This window comes from Schistocerca cancellata, chromosome 6 (assembly GCF_023864275.1).
Source record: "Schistocerca cancellata isolate TAMUIC-IGC-003103 chromosome 6, iqSchCanc2.1, whole genome shotgun sequence".
Taxonomy (NCBI): Eukaryota; Metazoa; Arthropoda; class Insecta; order Orthoptera; family Acrididae; genus Schistocerca; species Schistocerca cancellata.
The window spans coordinates 634,844,358-634,869,567 of NC_064631.1; the positions used below are offsets into that span (position 1 = coordinate 634,844,358).

Here is a 25,210-nt window from a genome sequence, read left to right on the forward strand (position 1 = left end):
TTAGTTAGGTTTAAGTAGTTCTAAGTTCTAGGGGACTTATGACCACAGCAGTTGAGTCCCATAGTGCTCAGGGCCATTTTGAACTTGGTGCACACTTCACTGAAATCTGATTTTGCAGGACAGAGCGGATAAAGTTATGGTTGAGTGTGTGGGAGGCGGGGAAGGCATTTCTGTTAGTTGTAATAAACACACTAACTTTTGTTTTCCTAAGAATCACTTACTACATGTTACCTAAAAAGGATCAAATTAAAACGACACTGCTGAAGGCCTAGTTAAGAAAACTCGCGATACCTCCTGGACTGAAGGCCCAAACCCCCACCAAAAACCAGAGCAGCTGAAGGCCTGAACACAAGTTATAAAAATTATTTTAAAAAATACACGTGGCTGAAGGGATTACTTAAAAAAAAACATTTCGTGTAAATACTCAGCTGAAGGACACATACAAGGCATTAAACAACTCAGGGGTTAGGGCCTGGATAACAAGAATTTCAGATAGAGCAAATTTTTATATAAAATAGCCTTAAAAAAATCAATTTTCTGACTTTAATTTAAGATGGCTGAAGGCCTTATGTTAAAATTAAAAGAAACTAAATTAATAGATGGCTGAAGGCCTCGCACAGTATATCAGACTAAAATGAAAATCACAATCTAAAACCAACAAAAGAGTGACGTTCAGAAGTATTCCAAGGGTCAGCCTGAGGAGGTAGCTCTAACGTAAAGTGAGACAGGCAGCCAAGAGTAAGGTTAAATAATCAGATGGCAACCTGAATCAGGGACGACTGTAGGACCGACCTACAACCTAATCAGTTCCCTTCCGCCCAACCAACACTACGACAATGGGAAATATCAGCCAAAGAGGAAGATCTCAGCAGCAATACGTCTTCAAAATTTGCGTGTAAAAACAGCCTAGGCACAACAACCACTCTTAAGGAAAAATAAGAGCAAGCAACTAAAAGGCTGCTGGACAGCATCAACATGGCGAGGAAAAGCACACTGCTTGTAAACTATGCTAACGAACGGGACAGGTAAGTGGGGCATTAACGGCCCCAAGGCAGAAAATACCGCTAGTGCACATCAGTGATAAGTACGAACCAATTTAAGTGAATCGTCATACAGGAAGATCTCTGCAAACTTTCGCCGACTTCCACACACCATACATTGATGCAAGCCGAAACAGCCCAGGGAGCAACAACTGGCAATGAACGATTTCACAGCACCTCAGGTTTCATGACAGGTTAACTGATCACTCAACTTCAGTGTCCAGGTTCGTTGAGCAACGAACTTTGTAGCTCTCGCAGCTAGCACCTCACAATCTGACCGCACATGTACGCCGCCAGTGGTCCCAGCATGACCTCACCCTGTGGAGACTTCCTCGCTGCTCAGTCCCAACTGACTGACTCAATCCGCATGCAGACAGCATTGAAATAACTGCTCAGTCAAAACCACACAAGCTACTCCTGGTTCTGTGAAACACTTCCACAAACAACTCGAACAATACTAAACCCAATCGCTGTAGAACAACTAGGGGGAATTACAAGTCGACACATACAAAGAACCCGGAAGTGGTCGACGAGCAAATGCATATCATCCGATGAGACAACCGACCGACCGACGAACCAAGGTAGGGGCTAGCTTGCCCCCACTGAAGTGATGTGTGCCGGCAACGGTTGGGCGAGTCATGGCTGTCCGGACCACACTGCTGCTCCGTCTCCCACTGGACTCCCGACACTCGACGACCCACAAATGCTATCAGTCACTCCAAAGATAGTATGATAGTGCTCTTATCGGTAAGCGCTGCGGCTTCCACTCATAGGCAGGTAAACCAGCAACTTAGTGACGCCAGTAAATCGAATGAGAAACGGGACGGTAATACCGCAAAGACAAGTCGTCAAGCAATAAATGGCATGAACACGAACCGCGCACGGCTCATGTACTACTGATTAGAAGAAATAAGAGTTTGATATATTAACTACTATTTGGTTTACCAAGTGTATCCTAGTGTCTAGGCCAGTTAAGAGGACCAAATTGTGATCACCATGCCATTTACTTTTTTGCCATCAGTCTTCTGTTGGATGATGGCCGCCCCAAATTTCTCTCCTGTGCCAACATCTTCATCTCAGAGTAGCCCTGTCCTGGATGTATTCCTATCTATGTTCAAATGGTTCACATGGCTCTGAGCACTATGGGACTTAACTTCTGAGGTCTTCAGTCCCCTAGATCTTAGAACTACTTAAACCTAACTAACCTAAGGGCATCACACACATCCATGCCTGAGGCCGGATTCGAACCAGCGATCGTAGCGATCGCGCGGTTCTAAACTGTAGCGCCTAGATCCGCTCGGCCACTCCGGCCAGCCCTATCTCTGTCTTCCTCTACAGTTTTTGCCCTCTACATCTCTCTCTATTACCACCCAAGCCATTCCCTGATGTCCTAACAGGTGTCCTATACTCTTGTCCCTTCATTTTGTCCGTGTCATTTACCTAAATGTTGCTGCACAGAACTTCCTCATTCCTTTCCTCATCTGTCCACTTAACTTTCAATGTTCGTCAGTAGCACCTCTTCTCAAATGCTTCGATTCTCTTCTGCTCCAGTTTTCACACAGCCCATTCTCACTACCATACAATGCTGTTCCCCAAACGTACATTGTTAGAAATTGCTTCCTGAAATTAGTACGTACGAGTGTTTGGTACTACTAAAATTCTCTTGGACAGGAATGCCCATTTGACCAGTGCTAGCCTGCTTTTAATGTCCTCTTTGCTCCGCCTGTCATTGGTTATTTTGCTGCCTAGGTAGCAGGCTTCTTAACTTCATCTACAAGGGTTGACTGAAAAGTAATGCCTCCACCTTCGTAACTCTTGCACAGTTGGCTGCATTGGTATGTGGCAGGTACTAGCTTGTTCCGTAGCCCATTCTCTACAGCTCCAGTAGGCGGGAAGCCTTAGCATTAAACATTTGTGTTGTTACAGTGTAAAGTACGGACCCCTGCAGAGACGGTCGGTCAATGCGATTTATGCAGTGCAAAGTCATTGAATTCTTGACTGCAGAAGGTGTCACCCGAAAGGAGATTCATCAGAGAATGAAAGTAGATTCTGTCGATTGTGTTGACGTGAGTACTGTGCTTAGTTGGTCGAGTAAGTTTAAAGATGTTGAGGCGGAAACTTCTGACCTGCGTGACAAAGAGTTGGACGCCCTGTGACAGCAACCACCGAATTTCACAAGCAAAATGTTGACAGATTATATTGGGACGATCGTCGTATCACTCAGAGAGAAACTGCAAGCACAATCGGCATTTCACAAGAACGTGTGGGTCACATTATTGCTTTGCTTTGCTACTGGAAGATCTGTGCACGATGGGTACCCCAGATGCTGACTCCTGAAATGAAAGCGCACATACTTGAAATTTTCCAGGAACTCCTGTCGCGTTACGAGAAATAAGTTGTCGCCTTTCTCCATTCAATTGTGACAGGGTACTATACGTGGGTACACCATTACGACCCGGAAACGAAACGTCAGTCTGTGGAATATCGACACAAAGACTCACCCCAGAAAAAGAAATTCAAGACGCAGCCCTCAGCTGGAGAAGTCATGGCCACAGTGTTCTGGGACGCCGATGGTGTTACCCATGTTGATTTCCTTTATCGCGAGACAACAATAAATTCAGAGCGTTACATCGCAACGCTGCGAACTCTGAAACGACGGCTAAGAAGGGTCCGAAGGGTAAAGGGAAATGTTTGCCTGCAGCATGACAATGCCAAACCACACACTTCCCGTGCCACCACAGCAGAACTTCAGAGACTGAATATCACCGCCGTATGGCGTCCTCCGTACAGTCCAGATTTAGCACCGTCTGACTTCCATCTGCTCCAGAAAGTGAAAGACGATCTGCGGGGAAATCATTATGCTCCTGCTGAAGACGTTGAGAGAACTGTGAAACTGTAGATGCGGAAACAGAGAGTGCCAGCGTCTTCCGTGACAGCTTCAGAAAACTTGTTCATCGTTGACAGAAATGTATGTAATTGGCTGGTTATTATGTAGGAAAATGAATGTTGGTAATTAAGGATCACATTCTAACTATTATTTCTGCGTTTGATTTATTAAAATATTCCTATCACAACCCAATTAACAAAGGTGGAGGCAGTACCTTTCATACAACTCTCGTACTTCGTGTCCATCAATACCGATATCAAGATTTATCCTGCTCTCATTTTTGCTACTTCTCACTTTTTTCGTCTTACTTCGATTTACCCTCCGTGCATATTCTGTACTCATTATACTGTTCATTCCATTCAATAGATCAAGTAATTCTTCTTCGTTTTCACTCAGGATAGCATTGTCATCAGAAAATCGTATCATTGACATCCTTTCAGCCCGCATCTCGTGGTCGTGCGGTAGCGTTCTCGCTTCCCACGCCCGGGTTCCCGGGTTCGATTCCCGGCGGGGTCAGGGATTTTCTCTGCCTCGTGATGGCTGGGTGTTGTGTGCTGTCCTTAGGTTAGTTATGTTTAAGTAGTTCTAAGTTCTAGGGGACTTATGACCAAAGCAGTTGAGTCCCATAGTGCTCAGAGCCATATGAACCATATGAGCCATCCTTTCACCTCGAATTTTAATCCCACTTCTGAACCTTTCTTTTACTTCCATCATTGCTTCTTCGATAGGCAGATTGAACAGTAGAGGTGAAAGACTATATGCCGATCTTACACAATTTTCAATCCGGGCACTTCGTTCTTGGCCGTTCGCTTCTATTATTCCGTTGCCTCTTGTACCTGTTGTATATTACACGTCTCCCCCGAACACCATGCAGCATTTTCCAGGTCGACAAATCCTATTACATGTCTTGATTTTTCTTTAGTCTTGCTTTCGTTATGAACTGCAGTGTCAGAACTGCGTCTCTGGTGCCTTTAGCGTTCCTAAAGCCAAATTGATCTTTATCTTACACATCCTCAATTTCCTTTTCCATTGTTCTATATAATACTTTTTTTCACCAACTTCCGTGCATGAGCTGTTAAGCTGATTGTGCGATAGTACTCGCACATGTCACCTCACGCAGTTTTCGGAATTTTGTGAAAGACATTTTTCCGAAAGCCAGATGGTATGTGGCCATACTCAACATTCTACACACGACCATAAATAGTCGTTTTGTTGCCGCCTTTCCAAATTATTTCAGAAATTCTGATGGAATGTTATCTATCCCATCTGCTTTATTTGATCTTAAGTCGTTCAAAGCTCTTTTAAATTCTGATTCTAATAGTGGAGTCCCCATCTCTTCTGAATCGACTCATATTTCTTTTTCTATCAAATCAGACAAATCTTCCGCCTCATATAGCCTTCAGTGTCTTGTTTCCACCTATCCACTCTCTCGTCTGTATTTAAGAGTGTAGTTCTCGTCGCACTCTTAATATTATCATTCTTGCTTTTAACTTCACGGAAGGTTGTTTTGACTTCCCTATATGCTTTCGATAATCATTCCTTTCTCGATTTCTTCACATACTTCATGCAGCCATTTCGTTTTACCTTTCCTACTCTTCCGTTTTGTTTAATTCCTCAGTAAGCAGTATTTCTGTGTTCCGGAATTTCCCCGAACAATTTTTTACTTCCATCTTTCATCGATCAACTGAAGTATTTCTTTGTTACCCGTTGTTTCTTCGCAGTCACCTATGTTTTTCTTTCCAACTTCTGAGATCGCAGTTTTTAGAGAGGTCCATTCCTCTTCAACTGTACTGCCTACTGAGCTATTTCTTACTGCTGTATCTACAGCCTTTGAGAACTTCAAGCGTATCTCGTCATTCCTTAGTATTTCTGTATCCAATTTCTTTGCGCATTGATCCTTCCTAACTACTTTCTTAATCTTCAGCCTGCTCTTCATCACTACTATATTGTTATCTGAGTCTATATCTGCACCTGGGTACGTCTTATAATACAGTATATAATTTTGTAATCTCTGTCTGACCATGATGTACTCCAACCAAAATCTTTCCGAATCACCTGGCCTCGTCCAAGTATACATCTTCGTCTTGTGATTCTTGAACAGAACATTCGCTATTAATATCAATTATCGTTTCTCCTCTCTCATACCTTGTCCCAAGCCCATATCCTTCTGCAACCACTTCTGCTACTCCTTGCCATACAGCTGTTTGCAGTCCCCCATGACTATTAGATTTTTTCTCCCTTTACATAATGTATTACCTTTTTCAGTATGTTCATATACGTTCTTCGTATTCAGTTAGCGCGTCGGCATGTATACCTGAACTATCGTTGCCGGTGTTGGTTGGCTGTCGATTCTGACAAAAACAACCCTATCACTGTACTATTCACTATAACACACTCTCCACCCTACCTTCCTATTCATAACGAATCCTCTCGTTATACCATTTTCTGCTGCTGTTGATATTACCCCATAGTATCTGACCAGAAATCATTTCTTTCTTTCGATTTCACTTTACTTTCACCTACTACATCTAGACTGAGTCTTTGCATTTTCCTTTTCAGATTTTCTAGCTTCTCTACCACGTTCAACGTTCTGTCATTCCACTCTTCTACTCGTAGAACGTTATCATTTCGTTGACTATTTAGTCTTTTTCCTATGGTCACCTTCCCTCGGCAGTCCCCTCCCGGACACCGGAATAGGGGAGTAATCCTGAATCCTTTGCCAATGAAGAGATTATCATGACACTATTTCAGCTACAGGTCACACGTCCTGTGGATACACGTTAAGTGTCTTTAATGCAGTTGTTTCCATTGCTTTCCCTATCCTCATTACGTTGATCATTGCTGATTCTCTCGCCTTTAGGGTCAGTTTCTAACCCCAAAGACAAGAGCATTCCCTGACCCTCTCGCCGCTCCTTCGAACTCTTTCACAAAGCCGTTTGCAGAATGAGGATGACATCTTAATCCGGAAGCCTTGGCCACCAATGATGATTATTAAAAAAATTCATCAGCGGTGGGTGCGAACCCGGGGACGAAGGCGTTTTGTTTACGAATCGAAGACACTACCCCTAGATAGGGTATAATTCTTTTTTTCGTTGACGTTGTGTGGAGATTTCCTTCAATGTAATCGTTGAGAAAATAGTTTCTGGATATCAGAATCTTTTTCTGAAGCAAGTTAAGTCGCGTAGAACAAGTACTGTAAAGTGGTTAGACGTTACAATGTGCTGTTGTATTCTAAATGTCTCTATGAACCTTGGGTGGATGTATATTTTCAAGAAGCCGAATTTTCTTTCTTGAAAATCTTTTACATTCTTAGAATTCAAGTCAAGTGATAATTTGCTTTAGTTGGAATCTGTATAAACATTTGTTCAGAGCCTCCGTTTTATAATTCATGCCGCTGTGCTTGTCCGTAAAGCCATATCTTGACTAGTTGTTGTTTGTTTGCTATGTGTGTATATTGTTTGAAGTGCCTTGGCAAGTGAAAAAAAATGTATGTGTTTTGCGTGTATCCCCTATTTGGTTTCAGTCCTACTATTCCAGCAGACCATCAACTGCTTACCTATCATACCATCATCCGACTCCAAAATAGGAAGAGGAGGATATTAATGTATCACGTCCCGTCAACAACGAGGTCATTAGAGACGGAGCACATGCTCGGATTAGGGAAGAATGTAGAAGAAAATCAGCTGTGCCCTTTAAAAGGAACCATCCCGATAGCTGACTGAAGCGATGTAGGGAAATCACGGAAAACCTAAAACAGGACGGCCGGACGAGGTTTTGAACCGTCTTCTCCCTCATGTACGACTCCATTTCAAGTAATCTGTGTAATTGTGAATATTTCCACTTTAAAGAAATTAAGTCTTTCTGATAGAAAATTATTGAACAAATACATTTGATTTGCGGTCCCAGTACGTTACCGCTCCCCAACCACGTCTCTACCGCTTCAAAACCACTGAAAGAAACCACTGTCAAAAGGGCATGAAACAACGTAAGTTGTGCAGTGAAACGCTTGTCCAAACAATAACAACGAAGCTAGACACAATTCATCAACGAACAGGAGAAAAGTGAGTAAATTCTGTTAAGGGAAAAAATCCATAAATAACAAATCACAGTTAACCATACCAAAACCTTACAAAATATTTTACCGAGATTAACAGGTCATTCTAAACACACTAACTACAAAAAATTACGTGTGGCAGGGAAACAGAAACCAGTAACAACTTAGGAAAGCGGAATAGAGCATTGTTGAGCCTGAAAAGGGGCACAGGACACCATTTTACTGGAATGTAAATCATAAAAATGTGTTTCTAATTGAAAATTTAAGGGTGTCAATACCCTAACATCCCTTTGGTTCTCTTGATGAGACCACAGGTCGTGGAAAATTGCAAATGAATGGTAAACTGCGTAAATTATTTAAATATCCACAAAATCTGCTTAACATATTTCTTCATCTAAATAAGTTCTGTATTTACCTGACGAAAAATAAAGGAAAAACCCACTGAGAATGCCACAACGATGGCGAAACATATTTGGGTGTAAAAGCTAAACGATAATTGTGTACTTGGACAAAGTTGCAATTGTCTTTAAATTGTTATTAATATTCTGCAAGCATAGGTATATAGCTTATAAATCCAATACGATAAATCGCTAGAGCGTCTCTATGAGGTGAAGTTGATAGTCTGATGGTGATTTTTGTTATCACAGGCTGCAGTAAGCAGGGAAAGTACTAGAAGACCCGATAATTCATCGTCGAATGAAGTGCTTAGATAAACGCTTTTCGACCAATTCTTCAGCGTTGTTCGTCAGTCTGTAACCAATACGAGGTAGTATTAATTGAAGATATGGAGAAGATCCAACGACAAGCTACAAGTTTAGTCAAGATTAAGCACGAGCCCTTAGCATAGATGTTTAACAAACAACAGTGACCGAAACAACAGAAGAAGCGTTGTGGAACACTGAAATGGAACGCCTTGAATGCGAGGTCGGAAGTTCAATCTTCAGTGAGGCTCATTTGAAAGTGTTGTGCTAACAATAAAGACGGGAAAAAAATTAGCTGCTAAAGATTCACCACCCACATCAAGAGGCTGGCAGAAAACGATTGCCCAGGAGATCATCCCTCTATAGAATTTATGTATTATACCCCGTGGTCTAGGGGTAGCGTCTTTGATTCATAATCAAAACGTCTTCGGTCCCGGGTTCGATCCTCGCCAGTGCCTAAACTTTGATAAATAATCAGCATTGGCGGCCGAAGACTTCCGGCATAAGATTTCGGCCTCATTCTGCCAACGGCCTTGTCAAAGAGGGCGGAGGAGCGGATAGAGGTTCAGGGCACTCTCTTGTCCTAGGGGTGGGAAATTGCCCCTAAAGGTGGAAGAATCAGCAATGATCAACGACATGATGATGCAGAAGGCAATGGAAACCACTGCATTAAAGACACGTAACCTGTATCCACAGAACATGTGGCCTGTAATTGAAGAAGTGTCATGATGATCTCTCCATTGGCAAAAGATTCCGGAATAGTCCCCCATTCGGATCTCCGGGAGGGGACTGCCAAGGGGGAGCTTACCATGAGAAAAATATTGGATAATCTACGAAAGGATAACGTTCAATGAGTCGGGGCGTGGAATGTCAGAAGCTTGAACGTGGTAGGGAAACTAGATAATCTGAAAAGGGAAATGCAAAGGCTCAATCTAGATATAGTAGGGGTCAGTGAAGTGAAGTGGAAGGAAGACAAGGATTTCTGGTCAGATGAGTATCGGGTAATATCAACAGTAGCAGAAAATGGTATAACAGGTGTAGGATTCGTTATGAATAGGAAGGTAGGGCAGAGGGTGTGTTACTGTGAACAGTTCAGTGACCGGGTTGTTCTAATCAGAATCGACAGCAGACCAACACCGACAACGATGGTTCAGGTATACATGCCGACGTCGCAAGCTGAAGATGAACAGATAGAGAAAGTGTATGAGGATTTTGAAAGGGTAATGCAGTATGTAAAGGGGGACGAAAATCTAATAGTCATGGGCGACTGGAATGCAGTTGTAGGGGAAGGAGTAGAAGAAAAGGTTACAGGAGAATATGGGCTTGGGACAAGCAATGAAAGACGAGAAAGACTAATTGAGTTCTGTAACAAGTTTCAGCTAGTAATAGCGAATACCCTGTTCAAGAATCACAAGAGGAGGAGGTATACTTGGAAAAGGCCGGGAGATACGGGAAGATTTCAATTAGATTACATCATGGTCAGACAGAGATTCCGAAATCAGATACTGGATTGTAAGGCGTACCCAGGAGCAGATATAGACACAGATCACAATATAGTAGTGATGAAGAGTAGGCTGAAGTTCAAGACATTAGTCAGGAAGGATCAATACGCAAGGAAGTGGGATACGGAAGTACTAAGGAATGACAAGATACAGTTGAAGTTCTCTAACGCTATAGATACAGCAATAAGGAATAGCGCAGTAGGCAGTACAGTTGAAGAGGAATGGACATCTCTAAAAGGGGCCATCACAGAAGTTGGGAAGGAAAACATAGGTACATATAACGTAGCTGTGAAGAAGCCATGGGTAACAGAAGAAATACTTCAGTTGATTGATGAAAGGAGGAAGTACAAACATGTTCCGGGAAAATCAGGAATACAGAAATACAAATCGCTGAGGAATGAAATAAATAGGAAGTGCAGGGAAGCTAAGACGAAATCGCTGCAGGAAAAGTGCGAAGACATCGAAAAAGATATGACTGTCGGAAGGACAGACTCAGCATACAGGAAAGTCGAAACAACCTTTGGTGACATTAAAAGCAACGGTGGTAACATTAAGAGTGCCACGGGAATTCCACTGTTAAATGCAGAGGAGAGAGCAGATAGGTGGAAAGAAGACATTGAAAGCCTCCATGAGGATGAAGATTTGTCTGATGTGATAGAAGAAGAAACAGGAGTCGATTTAGAAGAGATAGGTGATCCAGTATTAGAATCGGAATTTAAATGAGCTTTGGAGGACTTACGGTCAAATAAGGCAGAAGGGGTAGATAACATTCCATGAGAATTTCTAATATCTTTGGGGGAAGTGACGACGAAACGACTATTCACGTTGGTGTGTAGAATATATGAGTCTGGCGATGTACCATCTGACTTTCGGAAAAGCATCATCCACACAATTCCGAAGACGGAAAGAGCAAGTGCAAGAATTATCGCACAATCAGCTTAACAGCTCATGCGTCGAAGCTGCTTACAAGAATAATATACAGAAGAATGGAAAAGAAAATTGAGAATGCGCTAGGTGACGATCAGTTTGGCTTTATGAAAAGTAAAGGGACGAGAGAGGCAATTCTGACGTTACGGCTAATAATGGAAGCAAGGCTAAAGAAAAATCAAGACACTTTCATTGGATTTGTCGACCTGGGAAAACCGTTCGACAATATAAAATGGTGCAAGCTTTTCGTGATTCTGAAAAAAGTAGGGGTAAACTATAGGGAGAGACGGGTCATATACAATATGTACAACAACAAAGAGGAAATAATAACAGTGGACGATCAAGATTGAAGTGCTCGTATTAAGAAGGGTGTAAGACAAGGCTGTAGCCTTTCGCCCCTACTCTTCAATCTGTACATCGAGGAAGCAATGATGGAAATAAAAGAAAGGTTCAGGAGTGGATTGAAAATAAAAGGTGAAAGGATAAAAATGGTTCAAATGGCTCTGAGTACTATGGGACTTAACTACTGAGGTCATCAGTCCCCTAGAACTTAGAACTACTTAAACCTAACTAACCTAAGGACATCAAACACATCCATGCCCGAGGCAGGATTCGAACTTGCAACCGTAGCGGTCACGCGGTTCCAAACTGACGCGCTTAGAACCGCACGGCCACACCGGCCGGCGTGAAAGGATATCAATGATGATTCGCTGATGACATTGCTGTCCTGAGTGAAAGTGAAGAAGAATTAAATGATCTACTGAACGGAATGAACAGTCTAATAAGTACACAGTATGGTTTGAGAGTAAGTCGGAGAAAGACGAATTTAATGAGTAGTGGAAATGAGAACAGCGAGAAACTTAACATCAGGATTGATGGTCACGAAGTCAATGAAGTTAAGGAATTCTGCTACCTAGGCAGTAAAATAACCAATGACGGACGGAGCAAGGAGGACATCAAAAGCAGACTCGATACGGCAAAAAAGGCATTTCTGGCCACTAATATCAAATACCGTCCTTAATTTGAGGAAGAAATTTCTGAAGATGTACGTCTGGAGTAATGCATTTTATGGTAGTGAAACATGGACTGTGGGATAACCGGAACAGAAGAGAATCGAAGCATTTGAGATGTGGTGCTATAGACGAATGTTGAAAATTAGGTGGACTGATAAGGTAAGGAATGAGGAGGTTCTACGCAGAATCGGAGATGAAAGGAATATGTGGAAAACACTGATAAGGAGAAGGGACAGGATGATAGGAAATCTGCTAAGACATGAGGGAATGACTTCCATGGTACTAGAGGGAGCCGTAGAGGGCAAAAACTGTAGAGGAAGACAGAGATTGGAATACGTCAAACAAATAATTGAGTACGTAGGTTGCAAGTGCTACTACTCTGAGATGAAGAGGTTAGCACAGGAAAGGAATTCGTGGCGTGCCGCATCAAACCCGTCAGTAGACTGATGACAAAAAAAAAAAAAAAAAAAAAAAAAAAAAAAAAAAAAAAAAATCACAAAACTGACTTCGTTGACGTTAAGGAAATTAAAAAAAACATTAACTTGTACCGAGAACACCAAAGATACGCATCATCAAATATCAAAGGCTACCTCCTTCGGAGGTCCGTGCAGGACGTTTCATTTAGGTATCCACTCTCCAAGAATGCTCGTAGAATCACATTAGCGTAACGGGGTCATGAAAATAATGGAATATGATGCCATGCTACCGAATGCAGACAGTGTGTCGTGGAGCTTATCATGAACTGGTGGTCCTTTAAGGCGTAGCTGCAGATACTGCGATCATACGTTATAAAGGCAGCGAAAAAACAAACACCCAGAGGCGGAATGTGTCCAGTGGTTCCAGGAATTATGATTAGGAATGTCACACACTTTTCAGAAGTGATAGTTTGCTATAAATGAGTATGATATTTATACACAGACCAGGAAAGAATCCCAGGGGACAGAGCACCTCCAACTTTGCGCAGGACAGTAAATAACTTTCCAGACATTAACCATCCAGATGAACAGTCGGCATAATTGTATACGAAAGCGTTAAGACATTGATGGTAGTTGACCTTGATGCAACTCCCTTGGTACTTAAAATTTCCAGGCTTCGTTTCACATGCATTTTCTCCTAAAATCCCGATGAATCACAGTTGAAAACTAATTGCTAACTCAAATGGTTCAAATGGCTCTGAGCACTATGGGACTTAACATCTATGATCATCAGTCCCCTTGAACTTAGAACTACTTAAACCTAACTAACCTAAGGACATCACACAACACCCAGTCGTCACGAGGCAGAGAAAATCCCTGACCCCGCCGTGAAGCGAACCCGGGAACCCGGGATGCGGTTGCTCCATTTTGCATGAACATCATTAACACAGTAACACCTTCGTGAGTTAATCGCCGACTAAGCTGTTCAACTAAGCTCCATAACCTCATGGTGAGCTCACTATTGGATATCTTCATTTCCATCCTGTGTTGCCATTAGCAGCCGACATTGTGGTTGCATAGTTGACAATATTGGAGCGTCCAATGCCGTAAACATCCCTTTCCTCTCGCACCCCACATTCAAGGGTACCAAGTTTGAACGTGATAATATATTATATTCTTCATTCATATCAACGAGAAAGCTTCTCATGTTTCTCTTATGAACTGCTTCTCTGAAATTGATGGCGAAATCCAGTGGACCAGAAACCCCTTTGAAGAAGGTTACAGAAAACAGTTGAAAATGTCATCAAGTGAAGGAGACTCGTTAAAGAATCTATCATGACACCAGACTCTAAAATCGTTATTTAAAACAACACCATTGGTCTGGTGTTGGATGATTATTCCGCAAGACTATCCAGCAACTGCCGAAAATTGCACTGATACATTTCATGGGCTTTCCGACAACCACTCTATGTGAACAAGCATTTTCAACTGTACTTTTTTTTTTAATTTAAGTACACAAAGAGATTGAACGTAGATACTGATTTAATGTTAAAATTAACAACTTTTAATCGAGATATTAGTGTGTGCGTGTGTTTCTGATCTTTACTTGTATATTTAGTTACTGAGCCTCTAAGCTTTTCTGCCTGTTACTAAATAGATGGTCGGAACGCTAAAGACGGTGATTAGCGTGATGCAAAGGAAGGAACTTACGCAGTTTACACAAGATGTACGGTATAGCTTATAAGCGTGATTCTTATGTATTACGTTTAATCTAACTCCTAAGATTGCGTATTGCATAATCAAACTAGGAAAAACATGCAAATCGAATTGTAAAGCAGCTTCACATCTGGACACCAGTTATAGTGATATTAAAAACTTCATTCATGTTGCACCTCGACGACGTAAAAAGGACCCAATGGGTGCCATTGTCACAATGTAGGAATTCCAACTATTTTTGTGACTACTGGAGGCCTGTAGAAAGCTTAAGGTCAGGCTGTTACATTACTCTGTTAGCAATACTTGTGCCTTGTGCGTATTTGTTGTAAGTAGGCTGTTTAGTTTTTTTTTATTGGTAACGCCACGTAGCGCTCCGTATGAAAATCACTGCCTGTGCTGTGTGCAGTCTGTGGCTGGGTGGCATTGCTGGAATTTGCTATAGTACAGTTGGTCAGTTGGCTGTCAACAGCGCGTAGCGTTGCGCAGTTGGAGGTGAGCTGCCAGCATTGGTGGATGTGGGGAGAGAGATGGCGGAATTTTGAGAGCGGATGATCTCGACGTGTGTCCATCAGAGACTGTACATTTGTAAGACTGGATGTCATGAACTGATATATATATATATATATATATATATATATATATATATATATATATATATATATAATGACTTTTGAACACTACTAAGGTAAATACATTGTTTGTTCTCTATCAAAATATTTCATTTGCTAACTATGCCTATCAGTAGCTAGTTCCTTCAGTAGTTTGAATCTTTTATTTAGCTGGCAGTAGTGGCACTCGCTGTACTGCAGTTGTTCGAGTAACGAAGATTTTTGTGAGGTAACTGATTTGTGAAAGGTATAGGTTAATGTTAGTCAGGGCCGTTCTTTAGTAGGGATTTTTCAAAGTCAGACTGCGTTGCGCTAAAAATATTGTGTGTCAGTTTAAGCACAGTCACGTATAATTGTTCAAAAGGGGACGTTTCAGTGTATGTATTGAACTGGGGACCTAGATACGTCGGAGAGGCGTCGTCCCCGCCGTAGCTCTTAGTGGTACACAACAACACAACAGGCTAAAGCAGTCCACTCTCCCCATCACCGCCCCACACGCCGAAATCAGGGTTACTGTGCGGTTCGGCCCCCAGTGAACCCCCCCCCCCCCCCCCCCCGTCGGGACCGTCTCATTCCAGACGAGTGTAGCCCAAGTGTTTGCGTATAGAGGTGGTAGAATAATTATGGAGTACGCGTACGTCAAGAGAGTGTTTTCTGCCTATGCCATAAAGGATTCACCAGTAATTTAGGAAAATTATTCAGAACTCAATTACACACATCAAAAAAAGTTTTGCATCACCCCAGTTCCCGGAACTCTAGAAGATAGACGTTGTCTGTGGATGTTGTATCACAGACACAGTCCCATTGACTATTCAGAGGTGTTACTAACCGCGCCAAAAGATGCAACAAACCATGCATGAGCAGCGCCTATTAGACGGAGGGGGTCCGACAACCGATCAGTTAAACCCATTCCACGAGGAAGGAGGTACACGGCTCGTGTTGCCTGTAGTTCAACCATGCCTAGACGGTCAAGACTGCGGTTCGATCGCATCTGTATTGTTACTTTGTACCAGGAAGGACTATATACGAGGGAAATATCCAGGCGTCTCGGAGTGAACTAAAGCGATTTTGTTGGGATATGGAGGAGATACAGAGAGACAGAAGCTGTAGATGACATACCTCGCTCAGGCCGCCCAAGGGCTACTATTACAATGGTTAACCACTACCTGTTAATTATGGCTCGGAGGAATCCTGACAGAAACGCCACCATATTGAATAATGCTTTTCGTGCAGCGAAAGGACGTCGTGTTACGACTCAAACTGTTCGCAGTATGCTGCATGATGCGCAACTTCAGTCCCGGCGTCCATGGCGAGGTCCATCTTTGCAACCACGACACCATACAGCGCGGTACAATTGGGCCCAACAACATCCCTAATGGACCGCTCAGGCCTGACATCACATTCTATTCACCGGTGAGTGTCGCATATGCCTTCAACCAGACAATCGTCGGAGACGTGTTTGGAGGCAACCCGCTCGAACACAACGCCTTGGACACACTTTCCAGCGAGTTCAGCAGGGTGGAGGTTCTTTGCTGGCTTGGAGTGGCATTATGTGGGGCAGACGTCCTACGCTGGTGGACATGTAAGGCGCTGTAACGGCTGTACCATTCGTGAATACCATCTTCAGACCGATTCTGCTAGCATATCGACAGCATATTGGCTAGGCATTCGTAATCATGAACGTTAATTCGTGCCCCCATCGTGCACATCTTGTGAATGAAACCTTCAGGATATCGACATTGCTCGACTAGAGTGGCCAGCATGTTCTCCAGATATGACCCATATCGAACATGCCTGGGATATATTGAAAAGGGATGATTGTGGACGATGTGACCCACCAACCACTCTGAGGGACCTACGCCGAATCGCCGTTGAGGGACAATCTGGAACAATACCTCCTTGAGGAGCTTGTGGATAGAATGCAACGATGAATATAGGCATGCCCCAATGCAAGAGGATGCGCTACTGGTTATTGGAGGTAGGCGGTGTGTACATCATTCAGGACCACCACTACTGAAGGTCTCGCAGTATGGAGGTAGAACATGCAATGTGTGGTTTTCAGAGCAATAAAAAGAGTGACATGATATTTATGTTGAACTCTGTTCCAATTTTCTGTATAGGTTATGGGACTCCCGGAACAGAGGTGATTAAAAACATATTTTGGTGTGAGTGTAATATCGATTGCGCAGTCGTTGGCAAGATTTTACCAAATATAGAAAGCGACCTCACAGACAACATCAAAAGTGTGGAGAAACGTCCCCACACAGTGTGGAGTAGCAGAGCCCTCGTCAAGAATATGTAGGAAGAAAAGCCGTCAGTCCTCAGGATCATCCTATTTGCCTCAGTTGCTTAGGCACGAGAAGTTCATCGTAGCATTGTTTGTCCGTAAAATTGCTTCCTTTTTCTTTTCCAGTGTGTCGAACGTGGCACAGTTTCCGTGCATAATGAAAGACATACGCTATTATTTTTCTGTTCGGGTACATAAATATCTCACAGGAAAGCTGAATCATTAACCGTTACTGAGAATGTTCTACAATAGGAATGAGTATTACATTGCCCACAACACAGACTTTCCTAAGGGATAGGGGACGCCTTCTTTGTTGCTTCCTAAAAAGGTAGTTAGGAAAGGTCAAAACTTCAGTTTGAAGAAGGATAAAGATATCACAAATTTTCTTTTCATTTACGCTGTTAAATGTTTTGGGTTAGTGGTTCTAGGAAGTGACGGGAAACCTAATTACATTTGCCCCACCAGGGAGTCTCCCGAATGCGAGTCTAGGCCTCTAACCAGCGCGTCACTTAGCTTGGTAAGAGGAGCAGTGGAACAAGTGTACCTACACAGCAGAGTCGCCCCAATTTCAATTCTACTAGTTCACAAATTAAAACTACGAGAAATACTGTAATTGGAACTACTATATCCACAGATCCCGCAGCTGCAGAGGTCTCTCCTGTACGGCTGATATTAACGATCTCATCATCTCAACAATTTATCCATTTATTTATGTGACTACATTGCCCGATCAAGGTTTTATTCGCAATAAAGAAGGTTGAAGGTTAGAGAGAGGCAAAGAGATGGACAGAAAGACGGAGGAGGAGAAAATGTACAAAGAGAGGGTGAGGGATATAATACGAATAGTTATAGCGTAGTTCATGACTGCTTTGGTACCACTAAAAGTTTATCGCTTTGTATAGTATCTGATACGCAATATGTAATGGACAAAAGTTAGGAAGTATCAGCAAATTATGGTTCACCTTTAATTATGATTAACGGAAAGTTAAAGTTACCTACAAAACTTGATATTGTGAATTAACATAGTGTCGTGAATTTCAGCAAAATTTATAATTTCATTCTCATGATTGCATTTTTACTTTCGAGTGGGAATATTAGGATAAATATCTTTGTTGTACATAAATCAATAATTAATTACCAGTAATCGTAAATTTCAGCTTACCTAAGAAATAGACTTTTTGAACATTTATCACTCTTCTGATGTATTTATTATTACTTCTACACTTAATGTATCATGTCAATAAAGAAAAACCAATTAGATCAGGTATAATTTATTTTTTCATTAACAACTCTCGAACAGTCTGCTGCAAACACTACTGATTTTCGGTCATACTGATGCTACAAAGTTATTCCAGAACTTTAACCTGAAATTCTGTTTTGGACAGTACCTCATTTAATGTTAGGAATAAGATTCAACTGAAATCAAGATGTAGTAATCATTTTACAATAGGTATTGTTACTGTAACTTCGTAATCAAATTTCCACACAAAAGTCAAAAGAACAATCTTTAGAAATATATCGAGAATGAATCATCGTTTACTGTCTTTAAAACTATAGTAACAGTTTTTTGTAAATAATTAACTTTTTTTTATAAATCGCTAAATATAATTGTTTCTGACAATAGACCAAAGAACATATATTTTTGAGACAGGGTGAGTGGTGCAAAGCACGTGAGGACAGTCGCAGTTTGGCCAATGTAATGAATCGAAGGCCGCAACAGTTTATTAGTGAACATCTTTGTACAACGCTTACACACGTTACATTTTGTGTTAAAAGGGATCGTAACTGTGTTGGAATGTTTTATTTTAACGTACAAGTTCTCATCACGACCAAAAGCAGGGCAAAACTGCAACATGCGTCTCCTAATTGACTTTGTTGGTGGAGTAGATTCGACTGTTCGAATCCCAGCATTCCACAGCAAAAACTACACCACTCTCATACTACGATGAATCTCTCATATACGATTAGCCAAAACTGCAGTTGGAGTAATATTAGAAGGAGGATACGGATAGAGATAACGGTGATGTGGGGGAGGGGGAGGGGGGAGTAAGAGATGGACAGTGACAAAGGTGTCGAGGGGCAGGAGATGGACAAAAGTGAGGGGGGGGGGAGGAGGAAGTGTCTGGCAAATAGAACTGTTGGAGGAGAGCAGGGCACATATACAACACAGATACATATTGCGAACTTGCAAAGCATTATCGGGTTCGCTACATGACTTATAAATGTGAAAAGTCTACGGCTAGAGTATGAAGGATACGACTGACAGACCGTGGTCTAATAGGCTCTCACAGCATCACTGAAGATTCGTAAAAAAGTACTTCGCATATATGGTTTTATAGCGGCCACTGGAAAAACAAGCAGGCATCGGAAACTGTCAGGCGCAGGTTCCGCTGAGACGCCAGTAGGGAGGTGCACACACACACACACACACACACACACATATATATATATATATATATATATATATATATATATATATATATATATATATATATATACTCCTGGAAATTGAAATAAGAACACCGTGAATTCATTGTCCCAGGAAGGGGAAACTTTATTGACACATTCCTGGGGTCAGATACATCACATGATCACACTGACAGAACCACAGGCACATAGACACAGGCAACAGAGCATGCACAATGTCGGCACTAGTACAGTGTATATACACCTTTCGCAGCAATGCAGGCTGCTATTCTCCCACGGAGACGATCGTAGAGATGCTAGATGTAGTCCTGTGGAACGGCTTGCCATGCCATTTCCACCTGGCGCCTCAGTTGGACCAGCGTTCGTGCTGGACGTGCAAACCGCGTGAGACGACGCTTCATCCAGTCCCAAACATGCTCAATGGGGGACAGATCCGGAGATCTTGCTGGCCAGGGTAGTTGACTTACACCTTCTAGAGCACGTTGGGTGGCACGGGATACATGCGGACGTGCATTGTCCTGTTGGAACAGCAAGTTCCCTTGCCGGTCTAGGAATGGTAGAACGATGGGTTCGATGACGGTTTGGATGTACCGTGCACTATTCAGTGTCCCCTCGACGATCACCAGTGGTGTACGGCCAGTGTAGGAGATCGCTCCCCACACCATGATGCCGGGTGTTGGCCCTGTGTGCCTCGGTCGTATGCAGTCCTGATTGTGGCGCTCACCTGCACGGCGCCAAACACGCATACGACCATCATTGGCACCAAGGCAGAAGCGACTCTCATCGCTGAAGACGACACGTCTCCATTCGTCCCTCCATTCACGCCTGTCGCGAAACCACTGGAGGCGGGCTGCACGATGTTGGGGCGTGAGCGGAAGACGGCCTAACGGTGTGCGGGACCGTAGCCCAGATTCATGGAGACGGTTGCGAATGGTCCTCGCCGATACCCCAGGAGCAACAGTGTCCCTAATTTGCTGGGAAGTGGCGGTGCGGTCCCCTACGGCACTGCGTAGGATCCTACGGTCTTGGCGTGCATCCGTGTGTCGCTGCGGTCCGGTCCCAGGTCGACGGGCACGTGCACCTTCCGCCGACCCCTGGCGACAACATCGATGTACTGTGGAGACCTCACGCTCCACGTGTTGAGCAATTCGGCGGTACGTCCACCCGGCCTCCCGCATGCCCACTATACGCCCTCGTTCAAAGTCCGTCAACTGCACATACGGTTCACGTCCACGCTGTCGCGGCATGCTACCAGTGTTAAAGACTGCGATGGAGCTCCGTATGCCACGGCAAACTGGCTGACACTGACGGCGGCGGTGCACAAATGCTGCGCAGCTAGCGCCATTCGACGGCCAACACCGCGGTTCCTGGTGTGTGCGCTGTGCCGTGCGTGTGATCATTGCTTGTACAGCCCTCTCGCAGTGTCCGGAGCAAGTATGGTGGGTCTGACACACCGGTGTCAATGTGTTCTTTTTTCCATTTCCAGGAGTGTATATATCGTGCTTTCTACAGCCCTGAGTTTGCTATTTAGTGCAGTAGGAGGTTCAAGAAAAAAGTTTCTGACTTTTTCTCATAGAACGCTCAGTGTTCACATCCAGTTTTACTGTGAATTCATAATCTATAAGTTAATCTTATCTTTCGAGAATAAGTTAAATAATATATCGATACCTTTTTAGATATTTTCATTAAGATTTTACCATTGCAAGTAATATAATTATTCTAGATAATCTGTCTCAATATCTGTGCACTTGGACCATCTCTTGAGAAGACCCCTAATTCCATATAACAAGAATCTTTGTAGCATCTTGCACAGCTACTCCGATATCACCTTACAACCAAGTCGCCTGAGAGGTGAAAATCATTCCGAAGTGAGTCATGATTGTGCGATGAGGGTTCCAAGCGCTCAAAGCCAAGTACTTCTAAACACTGGATTCTACCGGCAGCTGTATGAGGATGGGCATTATTATGAAACAAAATCGCCTCTCCGCTTCATTTTGATTGTGGGCTTTAAATATCACAGTATCTCACAGTAGCTATCACTAATCATGGTCTTGCTTTCAGGAGTGTAATAACTCAGTAGTTGACAAATACACCCTCATCATATTTTCATCAGAAAATGAAGATGGATGTTGCTACACATTGCTTTGCCGTCTATTCATTGGTTCCAGATTAAGGGACCACATCTCACCAGCATTTATTCTGTGTCGGATGTAGTCTTTAATTTCCTTTTCAAAACAAGTTAAACTTGACTTCGATACTTCCATACGTCCTCGTTTCTTTACGTTAATTTAAATATTCATGGATGACTTAAAATTATGAATTGTGGTTAATTTTCATCTCATGCACAATATCACTTATGTTACGAGAATCATGACTAATCGTGACTAATCATCACTGTCTCCGTGTTCCTGTTCGTTTTCAACGTGAAAGGTCTACCCTAATCCTCTTTGTAACACACTGGTGTATGTCTACCGTAAACTGATGCCGACTTTAAATTTTTCGGTCAGTAAAGCACATATCAACGTAGTGTAGCTACGTCCTGCAAATGATCTTCGCCGCCTACACCTTCCAGAGTAGAGGACAGTATTGTTCCGTGGAACATATTTCGGAATTTCGGTTCCAGCCAACCCAGAAATAGAAATTAAATATATTGTCTTTGTCCTTTAATTTTTAAATAATGACATTCAATTTTCATGTGTTGCTGTCAGTTCCTGAAATTACGAAACGTTTTGCGGAAAATTAAGATTTTTTGAAATGAGGAAACATGTCCCTAGGTACATCAGTGTTGCACTGAAATTTAAAAGAATTGCTATCATGAAAATCTTATCAGTAATGTATTTAGTCATCGGTCTTTTATATTATTGTTCATCTATACACCAATAATCAGTAGGTGAAATCAAATTAAGCTGACATATTACCAAACAACGGCTAAATTTTGAAACTAAAGCCGCTGGGAAATAACACGATGTTTCATTTTCAAGGAAGGTGAGAGTCTTAAGACGTTAATTAAGATCAGTTAATTTATAAATTTTGATGTTCCATGATAGATGAGCCTCTCCAGGTTGAGGGTGCTAGGTAGTTCACAGCCAAGACTCCTTTCTTAACCATCCACTTGTTATGTAACTAACTTTAAGAAATCTGTAACTAGAAAATTAACAGTGAATCCAAGCACCTTTCGTGCACTACACTGCATATACATATGAGCTCGAAATATTTACAAATGCTGCACAAGAAATAGTTTTATGCCTAACAACAACAAAAACTGTAGAAAAAGGCGGAAACTATTTATGATTGGTTGTTGTATGTATTCCTTCATGTGCTTTTAAAATCAATCACCAGTCTGAAGTACCGACTGAAATATATTATCTGTTCCTAGGCCCACTGTCCTTTAGGTGAAGCACTTCCTCCTATAGTAAACAAATGGCTCCATTCCTTTAGTTTTGCGTATGGACAATTGGACAATGATAGTAAAATTATCTACAATGAGGACGGATCGAGCTATTAACTGAACTAATGCAACTAACGCAAACGAACTGCTTCAAGGTTGAGGCGTGTCATTTTTCAGTCTCAACCGACAGCTTATAGACTACAAAGAAAGCACTACCCTGACCTGTCCTAGGAGAATATGCAATCATGTCTCAACATTTATTGTATTAGAGTAAAGAACTGTTCCAAAGAATGTCAGTCATTTCATCTCAAGAAGACGATTATTAGCCGGTAAAGAAAATTTTATAGGATAATTTTTTTATATGTATGTTTATATCTACTTACTTCCTCAAAAATTTCGTGTGCAACCCAACAGTAAATGAAAATTTGCAGAAGTAATTCCAGTAGGTAAACTAGAAATCTTACAAAAGCCGTCAGAGTTTCCATCTCCTGAAATATGAAGAAAAAATTCCTTAGCATTTCTTTATCTTGTAAAAAATACCCATGATTTATTTGAAAAACGTATTTCTTCAGATTCAAGGAAACTGATACTTACTGATGAGGTCTGAAATAATACGACACACAGAACTAGTACCCCGACTACAAACTGTACTAGTATTACAGGATTTGCCACATTCTCCACGCGTTCTGCATAACTGAAAAATAGGTCATGAGTGGTAAACTTACTTCTCCACAAAAATGAGTAAATTTATATGATTCTCTAAACTCACCGAATTATCCTCTGATGATGTTTTATACATTCCAAAAGTCTATCATACATTGCATTCTCAGCGGGTCTCTTATTTTCTCCCTCCATCTCTTCCTGTTTTTCACGTTTAATCATTTCTCCCTGAACGTCTGTTGGCGATACAGATGTGTTCTCTGGAAAACCTTCTTGTAGATCGCGGACTGCTTTCGGTCTATAGCGAATGTTCGCCAAATGATAATTCAACAACCGTAGCTGAAGCGAAAGGTGATACATAAGGCAGCCAAAGAACAGATCCAGTCCCCAGCTTGTGAAGAAACAGTATCCAATGGTGAAGAAGTGCAACGTTATTATGATTTCGTAGCGCGGCCATACATTTGCAGTAAACGGGTACCATGCCATCAACGGAAACACTCCGTATGGAACTTCTATCAAGAAGAGCGCAGGAACAACCATGAAAGTCCAACAGATGAGGTACACTACAACTACTTTAGTGATGAACGCTGTACGTTGCTTGGAGGTGTCTAACAGTTCTATGACCGTTTCGTCCTCAGAATATTTTGAACTTTGTTGGCTGACAAATGCATCTAGTTCGTTGACAAGGTGGAAGTAGTCACTTTTACGAAACTGGAAATGAAACATCTTGCAAACGTTGGCGAAGAAGGTAGCCATAGCGCAGATATTGAGAACAGCCCTGCTGAAATCTCCAGTGTAGGAACACAGGTCTATAGATTCCAGCACAACGATGTGGCACTGGGTGAAGAAAAGCCACGCTGTGTACAGTCCAAACAGTCTAGAGTTCTCTACTGGCCAAAGGCCCGCCATCTGCAGATGAATTACGTTCCAACGCATGACGGAAGTAGACGACAGACTGAACTGAATATTATTTTTGGCGTCCATCACGTCGTCCCGAATAGTTTTTTTGTGCTGAAAAAGGAAAGTAGGAATGTTATTGGTATTCCACAAACAATTTGATGGTTGTAATCTTCGAAATGTCAGCAGTTTTAACTTTCAAATCTCAGATTCAGAAGAAACAATTAAAAATGCCCCTTTTGATTAACCCTATTCCCATCGTTTCTAACTTTAACACGCAATTGATTTGGCCATTTTTCTGTGCGTCTACACACACAACTACTTCCAGAATGTGTTCATGTACAGCAAAGAAAATTATCAAAAGTTAGAACGTCTGCTCCAGTCTTTCTTGATGATATCCAAGACTGCAGCCAAGTGGATGTTATCGCCTACCCCACTACGTCAACCAAGCTTTCTCACAAGTCTTTCTTCGTTATGTTGGTCATTTCTATATGTTAGAATCTATTTGGTGTCCTGCGAAATCAGTTTTGTGGCCCTTCTTTCCTGACGTTTAATTGTCACCGTGTTATAGGAGTATCCTCCTTGATTACTGTTGTATATATATATATATATATATATATATATATATATATATATATATATATATATATATATATATATATTGCTGCTGGGTCATGCTGGTGTAAC

At 42.1% G+C, this 25,210-nt stretch overlaps 1 protein-coding gene across 1 annotated transcript in view; it reads right to left on the bottom strand.

Annotated features, from left to right (window-relative positions):
- Positions 1-23,603, bottom strand: part of LOC126088525 (odorant receptor Or2-like) — a 38,679-nt gene extending 15,076 nt beyond the window's left edge. The window contains exons 1-2 of the mRNA XM_049906687.1: positions 23,561-23,603; positions 23,350-23,454 (exon numbers count right to left, since the gene is read on the bottom strand). Of these exons, the coding sequence (XP_049762644.1) occupies positions 23,350-23,451 (102 nt within the window). The 5' untranslated portion in view covers positions 23,452-23,454; positions 23,561-23,603. The remainder of the gene's footprint in view (positions 1-23,349; positions 23,455-23,560) is intronic.
- Positions 23,604-25,210: the final 1,607 nt, after the last annotated feature.